The sequence below is a fragment of the Falco rusticolus genome, chromosome 8 (assembly GCF_015220075.1).
Source record: "Falco rusticolus isolate bFalRus1 chromosome 8, bFalRus1.pri, whole genome shotgun sequence".
Classification (NCBI taxonomy): domain Eukaryota; kingdom Metazoa; phylum Chordata; class Aves; order Falconiformes; family Falconidae; genus Falco; species Falco rusticolus.
The window spans coordinates 60,027,131-60,037,296 of NC_051194.1; the positions used below are offsets into that span (position 1 = coordinate 60,027,131).

The following is a 10,166-nucleotide window of genomic DNA, read 5'->3' on the forward strand; positions in this document are numbered from 1 at the left end:
GGGCGCGCGGCGGCGCGTGCGCGCGGTGCCGGGCCGTGGCGGCCGGCGGGGCGGCAGCGCCATGGGGCCGGCGGGGCCGGCGGGGCCGGCGGGGCGGCGGGCGGGCGGCGGGCGGGGCTTGGCGCGGGGCGGCGGGGCGGAGCGGCCGCACGGGTGCGAGCAGTGCGGGAAGGCCTTCGCGCAGGCCGGCGCCTTGGCCAAGCACCGGCGGGTGCACACCGGGGAGAAGCCGTACCGCTGCCCGGTGTGCGCCAAGGCCTTCGCGCTCTCCTCGGGGCTGGTGCTCCACAAGCGCACGCACACCGGGGAGCGGCCCCACGCCTGTGCGCTCTGCGGCAAGGCCTTCATCTCCTCCTCGCACCTCGCCCTCCACCTGCGCTCCCACACGGGCGAGAGGCGGTACCAGTGCCCCGTCTGCGGCAAGCTTTTCCTCCAGTCCTCCCACCTGGTGCGCCACAAGGCCATCCACAGCGGCGAGCGGCCTTTCAAGTGCGAGGACTGCGGCAAGCTCTTCGGGCGCGCCTCCCACCTGGCGACCCACCGCCGCGTGCACACGGGCGAGCGGCCGTTCAAGTGCGCACAGTGCGAGAAGGCCTTCACGCAGAAGGCCGGGCTGGTGCTCCACGTCCGCCTGCACACCGGCGAGCGGCCCTACCGGTGCGACAAGTGCGGGAAGAACTTCCGCTCCTCCGCCCACCTCGTCTCGCACCAGCTTCTGGAGTCAGGGGAGAGGAACTTCAAGTGCGCCGCCTGCGGGAAGGCCTTCAAGCAGGCGTCGTCCCTCAAGCAGCACCTGAAGACCCATGAGGCGCGCGAGCCTCACTGCTGCTCGGTCTGTGGCCGAGCCTTTTCCAGGTCCTCTTACCTCCAGCTTCACATGAGAACGCACAGCGGTGAGCGGCCGTACCACTGCTTGGTTTGCAACCGGACGTATGCCAAAATTTCAACCTTTGAAAAACATTGTAAAAGGCACCAGCAGGATGAAGAGCGGCCTGATGTGAGGCCCAGCGCGATGACCACCAGGGCAAAAGCCCTGGCCGAAAAGAAAAAGCAGGAGCAGAAACGGCAGCGCCGAGATGACTGCCTCGTGCAACCTCAGCAGGCTGACCCAAAGCAGCAGCAGGTGGAAAAGCTGTAAAATCATTAAAACAAGAACCGTTCCTGGGCCCCTGCAACATGGCTTGTGGGAGGTGGGAGCTTCTGGTTTAATTTTTAACAAAAACAACAATGACATGCTGCACCAGCATTACTCCAGAGCGTATTTCCCAATGAGATTCTCTCTCTGCCGCAAGGCTCAATGCAAACACTTCTCCAGGGCGCAGCAAGGTACTTAAAAGTCCGCTGAGGTCCCCCGCAGTCCGGGTGGCGTACAGAACGCTGCGCGGTTACAGGGGGTTTCCACCCTGTTTGCAGGCCCCAGTGGTTTTGTTTCATGTCAGCAGTGTTTGCTAACGCAGACTTCTGGGGATTCCTGACCAAAGCACCTGCTTTTACCCAGATTGAAGGAGGGATGATGGTTCTTTGTATGCAGAAATAAATTAAGTTGTAGTCTTTTAAGCGAAGGCAAAGGTTTTGGTTGAAGAGGCAAGAGAGTTGGTGCACCTACAGAAAACAGATTTGTACCAACAGTGGGTTTAGGAAACAAGTAGGAATTTATCCTGCAAAACAGGATTTGTTTTTAAAAACACTGTACATAGCAAGAAAATAGCATCTTTGAGCCTTTTCTGTTTTTCTCACTGTTAGTTACAACGAGGCATTGTACTTGGCATCCAGATACTGCTGTGTATGAAGTATGTTTAAAGCACGGCAGATTTATTGCCAAGGCAACTCATCTTTCTCGAAACTAGTAAAGACAGGTGCCAAAAATCTGTAACTCATCTTGACTGAGTTTGACTTTTGAAATCCCAGATTGTAGTAAAGGTACAAGAAATTTTTATTTTATTTTAAACCTGACTTTTGGGAATGTAAAATATAGTGACAAGGGAATTCTAAGCCTTGTCTCCTGAATTAAACTGCTGTAGCTGATTTGCTGGCTAGTCACCATGCTGAGGGAATAAGGCAAGATGCCACGAAAGGGTTGCTGTCGAAGCGGAATGTTTCAGATTTATTCTGGGGTACAAGATCGGACTCCAGTGAGTACTAAGTAATTTTGTAAGCATTAACAAAATGGCCTTTATTACAGCAGTGTTCTTCATGAGCCAGCACTTTGTACTGACTTTCGATAAGCTTTATGTCATTGTAGCAACAGTACTATGAGCTTCTTTACATCCTTATTTATTGGTTATTGTTACCCAGTAATTTATTATGACAGAAAAATGGAAGCAGTGAGTTCCGCTTTAAGTTCACATTCCTGATTTTCTGTACCAAGTCCCTGATTATTTTAATGCTATTTCCCTGCCATTGTGTGAAAACACGTATTACGCACTTTAATGATCTTTTTGGATAGGCTTCTGGTTTTGGTTTCTATAGCATGTTCACAGCTTTGCTTTAAGGCCAAAAAAGGAATTTTTCAAAAGCTTGCACATTTAAAGTATTGCAGTGTATCAGGCCACAAATCATGTTGGTAGATGATAGATCTGGATTACATCTAAGAACTAATTTATAGCTAACAAAACTGCATTAAATAATTCTTTAACTTTTTGTACTTCAGGATTTCCTTGGCGCTGGGTATACTGAGATACAACTCTTCTTGTTGAACTGATGGTTTTGTATTCAGCTGATTAATATACTTTAAATATTTATGTGGTCAGATATTTCGAATGAGATCTATCTAAACCAGTGTTTCTCATCATGACAAATTCTAATGTAAATTTTTGCTACAGTCTTGAGATTTTGGGTTGTGACCAGTCATGTTGTTAGGAGGAACTAGACACGCTGGGTTTTATTTCCAGTTCAGTTATGCCAGTGCCACATAAGCAGAGTTCTATCTTGTTTTGTATTTCAGTACAGGTTATTAAAATAATACACACTGCTCTCTTTTCCTGCAGTCGCTTTTTTTCTTTAATCCTGTTCTCACCTAAATATAAAAGTTTGCTTATGGAAGTGAAAAATATTTGCTAATTTTCTAGCATTCCTTGAAACTTAGCTTGCAAAGGTAACTGCAAAATAACGATTTCTCTTTCATTTCTGGCATTTCTCTCTGCCAGATGTGGACAGCAGTGCCCTGGTGGTTCTGTCTGTACCTGTAACATGGCATGCCTACACGCAGAACCAAAATTTCGGTGGGAAGAAAATGTAATAGTGGCCTTTTAAAGATCAGTTGTATGTTGCTCCTTTAATAGTTTTGGAGGTGTTTTGGTTTATTTTGCTTTGTTTAACAAGCTTCCCATTTTTTTCTTCTAGTTTCTTCCTCTGTCAGCTGTCTTCCCCCTGCAAGCAGAAGTCCACTCTGTCTGGGATGCAGGGTGAACTCAGACTTTGTATGGTGAAATCCAGCATCAAGAATATTTTGGACTGGGAAAACGGAAAATGCGCTCTAATGCCCTGACTGTTGCATTACAGTCAGTAAGGCCAGGCAAATCCTTTAGATTTAATATCTGGTAAGGGAATAAGTTCAGTCCATGGAGCACTCACAGAAATGCTGCCGCTTTCTTTTGAAATGTATTTTTCAGCTTAATGTACAGAGGGAGCAGGAATGTGCTTTGATGTCGCTAGACTGCCAGGATGGAGAAGCATCTCTCAGTGCTGTCGCAGCTTGCAGCATGGAGTTCTGAGTGCACAGGAGACGTGCCCCAGCAGCACAGTGCTTTGCTTACACACTTGCTTTACTCCATTCAACAAGGTCAGGAATGTTCCTCCTCTGGGGTCTGTAGAAGTCCACATCTGATTTGTGGAAAAAGCATAATTCATTTTCCTTTTTAAAATAAGTTATTTTTCTTGCTGTCAGCACATGAACTCTGCTGTTGAATGGTTCAGCCTGAATGCACTTCCATCAACAGTTAACAGCATGAATTTTTTTTTTGGATGTGCTCACAACAATAATCAGCAGTCCCAGTAAGATTAGATCCTCTGTGGAAGAACATTTTTGTGAGGATCTGGTACAGTCATTTTGTCTGGTGCTGGTAATTTTATGTCTGATCCAGAGGGTTCCCCTTCACAGACGCTGTCCATCTAAATTATCTGGGAAGAGTGCAGGTTCTAACCTCCCAGAGCAAAAAGGAATGGCAGCATTTTTAATTAGGAAAATGTAATTCAGCAGAGCTCCAATGCAGCATGTATGAACTAAATCCGCCCCAGTCTGTTGCTTTTCTAGTTTGCAAAGTTAATTGGACTCTTGGGCTCTTGCTGTTAGTGTACTTTATTTTCTTTGCTTCATTTTTAGTACTTTTGGTAAGTAGTTCTTGTCTTGACAGGGCATTTAATATAAGAAACCATCTGTTGGTGCCCTTCCTGATGGGAAATTCACCTTTATCCTCTTCTATAGGCAGGCAAAAGTGTAACTGACAAATGTGTCCAAACGTCAGGTAGGCACTGGTAGTGTAATGCTGCTGTTTCATCCTCGGGCAGCCTCTGAGGGCCCCAAGGGTCCCACAGCGCAGACCCCAGAGCTCCCTGTTACCAAACCATCATTCTGCAGGTTGTCACACGCCAGTCTGCACTGATGGCAAAAATGTGGCTTTTCTGAGCGCTCCTGGGATCGATGCAATGTCAGATCGATGTAACCAGTGCCAGTGAGCTAAGAGCACACACACCTCTGGTACCCAGCAGGCACATCTGTTGCATGAGGTGGGGGCATAACTAAAAATTATTTAATAATGTCATTAGCCTCTCACCTTCCCTTCCTGAAGGCTGAACTATCCCTGCTAGAGCCTGAAAACCAGTGGTGTCAAGACTGGCACTTCTAAGTATCTACCCTGTCGTTTCAGGGAGGCTAGCCAGTTGCTTTAGCCTTTTGAGCCTCCTTCAGAGCCAGCTGTGACGTCTTCCTTGCAAAGCTCTGACACCTGCTCTTTGGTCAGCCCCAAGGCTTGAGGGATTTTCCTTTTTCCCCAGAAAGCCTCCCCGCGCTTCTGAGCCATTCACAGTGCCACCCAAGCCCCTTGTCATGGCAGCATCCTTTTTCTTGGCTGGATGCAGGGGGCTTCCGCAGTCCGTGGGGCTGTGGGGTGTTGGCAGAGGTGCTGTGGGTGGCTGGCAGCGGCTGTGCCCCCGCGTGCGAGCAGCAGTGTGCGGTGGTGGGCTGTTGGCAGAGGCGGTTTATGCTGGGTGCTTGGGCTGGTCTTGCCCAAACTGCTTTGCCGGCCTCTCCCACCGTGCCAGTGTGCGGCTGTCCCCACAGTCCGCGCTCTCAGCTGAGCCACCACTTTGTGTCAAGAGCGGGACGCCAGGGGAGCTGAGCTGCAGTGCAGGCCGGGTGGTGCTGAGGGCTGTGACCATGCAGTCTCTGTTTCAGGAATTTCACTTCGGGAAACCTCTGCTTTCCTCGCTGACTGGGGAGGAGTGTTCAGGGCTTGGTGGCCTGAGCACCACATATGGCACCGCTGGCAGTCAGGGTGCTCACCTCAAAGGAAGATGTGCTCTCTGCCTCCCTGACAAGAGGCACCAGCTCTGCTGTGCTGTCTCCTGTGCCAGGTAAAGCCTCTCTGTGAATTCCCAGTAGTGGCATTACCAAGTCAAGGTCACCCTTCCTGCCAGAAACGTGCACAGTCACACTGCGTCACTCCCTGCTCCTGCTCTCATTGCTCGCCGAGGGAGAGGACGGCCTGCTCCGTGTCTCACCGGCTCTGCCAGCGTTCAAGCCGCGTGTTGCACCTACAGCTCTTCGCCACTGCGATGCTGTGCAGAGCTGCTGAAAAGGCTCAGTCTCAGGGAAGGGTTTCTCATCCATGTCAGCACTGCTGCTGCGGTGAGGCAGAAGGCAGGTGGGACTTGGAGACCTGCCAGACAACCTCACCGGTAGACCCTTGTGCTGAAGCATCAGAGCCCTCTGCTGAACTCAGGTTCAGGCTCAAGAGAGGGTCGTGAGAGTCCCCGCTACTCTGCCTAACCCTGGGGACACTGGGACAGATGGTGTCCCCACTCATTGTCCTCATACGCTGCCCCAGGTCTGTACAAGTGTTGGAAACAGCTGAACCGAGAACCGATGGGAATGTTAATGTAGTGGAAGTTTCTTGGATGCTAAACAGGTTCTCCACAATGAGCACTACCCTGGGCTGGAAAAACTGCTTTTTTAATTCTAGATGGAGTAAAAGCGTTGTCTTTCTTGTATGCGTGTCTCTGCTGAGTGTCCCCTTCCACAGCTTGGGAAGCAGATGAGAGCAACAAGATGGCCCATGTCTGAAGACATGTCATTTTGCATATTAAATTGTTACAAAACACGGAATGAGGTAAAAATGACATCATCATCTGCAGGCATCTTTGTCATGAATTTGTTGCTATAGATGTTGCCAGCCGTGAACGCCTAACTCACAGGTATTGCTGAGCTGGACAGCAAGTGCAGGCTGAAAAAGGCATGCACCTAGGCTGCGGGGATGTGGTCCTAGGTTCAGTTTTGGCTCTGCAAAGGCTCACCACTGCAAGCCCCCGCATGACCCTGGCAGCAGCAGACACATCCTGAACAGCAGCAGTCGCGCAGAGATGAATTGCGCTCCTTTGGCCTTGCAGATACATCTGCCAGTTAGTACAGCCAGGCAGAACACAGCGGTGGTGACAGCCTTGGGCTGTTTGGCCAGCCACAGTGATGCCAGGGAGGAGATGAAGGGTTGATGCCCAACAGGAAAGAAACCCAGGGGTGTGAGCCACAGCAGTGCTTCAGGCTGCGTCCTCCAGGCTTCCCCTCTGACACCGAAGGGCAGCTGGGGAGCTGCACACAGCCCTGGCACAAAAGGACACGTTTTTCACTGCAGACCAATTGCAGCCCAGAGACCAAACCAACATTTTATTCTCACCATTTCCACGCATTCTGGAGGCTGTGCCTGGTCTACATTAACACACTGTGGTCACACGGTACAGATCCCCCCTTCCCTTCTGACTGAGCCTGAAGACCTTGCCAAGGCACATCCCAGGCCCAGAAGCTGTCCCCAGCCCAGGAGCCTCGTATGCTTTCGCTTCCAGTTCTGCAGGCTGCTAAGAGCAGGATTCATTGACATGAGAAAAGCCTGGGCTGTTAGATGGTTATGCTTTGCCTTTCAAGCCAAGGGTATCTCAAAAATGCGTGGGCTCTGCTGAGCCCCTGTGACGGGCCAGGGGCTGTGCTGCCTGGGTTAGTACCATGCACAGGGTGGTCAGAGCCCACAGGAATCAACGGGAGCCTTTCTGTTCAGGCCAGTGGGCTCAGAACCATGTTTCTGTAACCAGCCCTTCTGCAATCACCTTCTACTTCAGCCCTTGAATTTCCTTTCCCTTTGCAAGCAAGCTTGGATTGCAGCGTCCGCCTGCCTCCAGCCCCATGCATGTCCTTTGCATACAGCAGGAGGGAAGGAGCTTGAAATAAGGCATTCAGACACCGCATCCAGCCAGGTGGGCACTGGCTGACAGGCTTTCCTGAGCCGTGTGGGTGTTTCTTGTTCACAAAGCCGCAGAACTTAATAAGCTGCTTAAGTCTAGCACAAGCTTAACTCCAAGAAGCCCCCGATCACACCCAGTCTTTCTCCTGGAGGAGTGATGCTGCTCTGCATCTCTCCGGCATGAGCAGGAGGTGCTCACCTGCTTCCCACCAGCTCACTCATGCTCAAAGAACTCATGGCAAGCAGCGGTGACCATGGCAATGAAGGCTACAAACTCCTGGAAGTCGCACTCTGCATCCCCATCGCTGTCCAGTGCCTCCATGACTTTGTCCACAGTCTCCTGGTCTTTGATCTCCTGAAGGGACAGAAACAGGCAGCCAAAGCTGGGGAGGATCAGACTGAGGCCCAGGCAGTAACAAGTCCCCGCTTCTCAGGAACTCTCATGGCTGAATCTCCGTTCAGACACATCCCAAATAGCTGGTGCCTGTTTCCCATCTGTGTTGGCGCACCGCTCTGCACTTGCAGCAGCAGCTGTGCAACAGCAGTCCTCCTGAAGCAGGATTTTCAGCCACAGCTGTGCTGCCGGGAAGGCCACCTTGAGCCCCTTGGGGCAAGGCTGCCCCCCCCACCCCTTCCCAGGGAAGGATATTTCCCTAGTATCCAACCCAAACCCCAACCTCCAACACAGGGTGTTGCCCTTGTCCTGCCACCCGCTGCTCCTGCAGAGCTGAGGCAAAGTGTTTAATGCACTACTGCATGAATAACCCCCTTCCCCTTCTCTTGCTTCGCATGGGAGACGGAGTTAGCGGAGCCTGGCAGCTGCTCAACGCGGCTTTCTGCACCCACCCAGCCATGCTGTGCGGAGGGCAATACTTACGCCAAGGAAATGGGTCAACTCGTTGTTAATGAGTTCCTTCAGTTCTGATTTCTTCAGCTTGTGCTTATCTCCCTCCTTCCCTGAGTACTGGTGAAAGGCATCAATGATGGCAATCATGGCTTTCTCCAGCTCAGACATGATCACAGCGTGGCCCTGAGGTCAGAGGGAGTGATGGGTGAGTTAGCCTGGGCAAGTTCCAGCAATGCCTTTTGCTTTGCAAGCACAGCCACCCCAGGACTACCCCCGTGCATCAGCAATGCTGAGGCCCTCACTGAAAACGTGCTGCTGAAGGGCCACCACTATCAGCTCTCGATTCAGGGAGGAAGATGAGAGACCTTGGCTCTGCCTCCGAGAGCTCTCGAGGAGAGGAGAGCCACAGTGTGAAGAGTGCCTGGTGTGGGACTGTCACATGCCGGGAGCCGACACATCCCCCGGGCTGATGTGAGTTTGGGTCTCTGTGTGAGCAAAGCACAGGGGAGGAAACGAGGAGAGGCTGCAAAGCCCTGGCAGCTTCCAGCAAAGTGCTCCTGCATTTTCCGCCTGCGTGGACCTGGCTATCAAGGCGGCATGTCACTTCACCTCTTCTTTCTCCCACTGCTTAACCCATTACTTTGTTCTCCTTGCCTGGGAGAGGGGCAGGCAGGGGTTTCATTTCTGCACATGGAGTTTCAGAAAGGTTTTGCTGTCCCCTCTCCGCAGGTGCTCTTGCCCCTGCCTTCCTTGCCTGCAAGGCCTGGCTCCAACTGAGTAGCTGGGGGACCCAGGGCCAGAACCAGTGGCACAAAATAAGCACATCTCCTCTAACCTCCCTCCTCCCACACTTGATCTGGAGACCCTCTTGGGAATGTTAATCATCGGGATCGCAGTGTTTCCTGCAGATTTCAGAAAGAGGCAAACCAAAGAGACTGACTGAAAAGGGAGATGCAAAACCACCTTCTGAAAAGCTGTCTAATGCACTGATGGTGGGGAGAACAAAAAAAGCCTTATTGTCTGGCACTTGGTTAATTCACACCCCTCGGATAAATGTCTCCTTCCCTGCAGCCTGGCTCCTGTTTCGCCACCGCAAGGCCTGCTGCTGGAGGCACTGAATCTCATCCTACAGCCTGACTCAAGCTGACTCCCTCCCCTGTGCACCAGTCAGCATCCAAACTGCAAAACCGTTTCCAGTCAGGTAGGAAATATTCCTGAAGCACTACATGCATCCATCCTAACGGCCCTTTGCATGCTCGTGCCCTGAGCCAGCTGCCAGTGGCGCTGCCTGCTTCCCCATCCGCAAGGCTGAGGAGCGTTCCAGCTCCCCGCCCGCCTCTGCTTTAGCGGCGGAGCTCGGAGCTGTGCCGGTGCCCCCGCACCACCCCTCCCGCAGCAGCGGCCCACCTGCTCTGGCAGCCGAGCACCTGCCCCGGCGTCCCCCAGCCCCTCTCACCTCCCTCTGCGGCGGGGCCGTGGCACAGCAGCGCGGGGCGGCCGGGGCTCGCTGCCTTCTTATGGCCGGGGGCGGAGAGCCCGGGCCCTGCGGCAGCGCCCGCGGCACCAATGGCAGCGGGGGGCGGGGGGCCGAGCCGGGCGCGGGGCCGCAGCGCAGGGCCGCGCACACAGGGCGCATTGACGCGCCGCAGCCCACGGCCGCGGGCGTGGGCGCTGCCGCAGAGAAAGGCGCCGTTGTGGGACAAGACGTCGCTGGGCAGTCAGCAGGAGAGCCGGCCTGGCCGCACCGCGTGTGCTGCGGCTCTCGCTCACAGCAAAGGCGATGAACCGTGAGCCCTGGCTGCACAGGCGTGGTCAGAGCTGGGCTGGGGGCCCCAACGCCTGCCCCGAGGTGCCCCACAGCCACGGCCGTGGCC

At 52.9% G+C, this 10,166-nt stretch overlaps 2 protein-coding genes across 5 annotated transcripts; one reads left to right on the top strand and one right to left on the bottom strand.

The window, feature by feature from the left end:
• Positions 1–136: 136 nt before the first annotated feature.
• LOC119152407 (zinc finger protein 239-like) lies at positions 137–1,170 on the top strand (the record flags this gene model as incomplete). The annotated part of the gene is made up of 1 exon (XM_037397620.1): positions 137–1,170. A coding segment is annotated over one exon (1,002 nt), but the record flags the coding sequence as incomplete, so codon positions are not given.
• On the bottom strand, positions 1,159–9,877 carry S100B (S100 calcium binding protein B). 4 transcript variants are annotated; one of them, XM_037398584.1, is made up of 4 exons: positions 9,749–9,877; positions 8,323–8,475; positions 7,645–7,800; positions 1,159–1,602 (listed from the first exon to the last, which is right to left on the bottom strand). In XM_037398584.1, the coding sequence occupies exons 2-3, from the start codon at positions 8,458–8,460 to the stop codon at positions 7,660–7,662; spliced, it is 279 nt and encodes a 92-aa protein (XP_037254481.1). In that variant the 5' UTR covers positions 8,461–8,475; positions 9,749–9,877; the 3' UTR covers positions 1,159–1,602; positions 7,645–7,659. The 4 variants fall into 4 exon arrangements, with proteins under 4 accessions (XP_037254481.1, XP_037254482.1, XP_037254480.1 ...); XM_037398585.1 differs by lacking the exon at positions 1,159–1,602 and adding an exon at positions 1,609–6,276; XM_037398583.1 differs by lacking the exon at positions 1,159–1,602 and having other exon boundaries at positions 6,845–7,800; positions 9,749–9,876.
• Between the last annotated feature and the right edge of the window lie 289 nt (positions 9,878–10,166).

Bases quoted from the DNA above. Each gene is read 5' to 3' on its own strand.
- S100B (XM_037398584.1), bottom strand. From the start codon at position 8,460: ATGTCTGAGCTGGAGAAAGCCATGATTGCCATCATTGATGCCTTTCAC. The intron at 7,801-8,322 runs GTAAGTATTGCC...CTGTCCCTTCAG, and splicing joins AGTTGACCCATTTCCTTGGC to GAGATCAAAGACCAGGAGAC.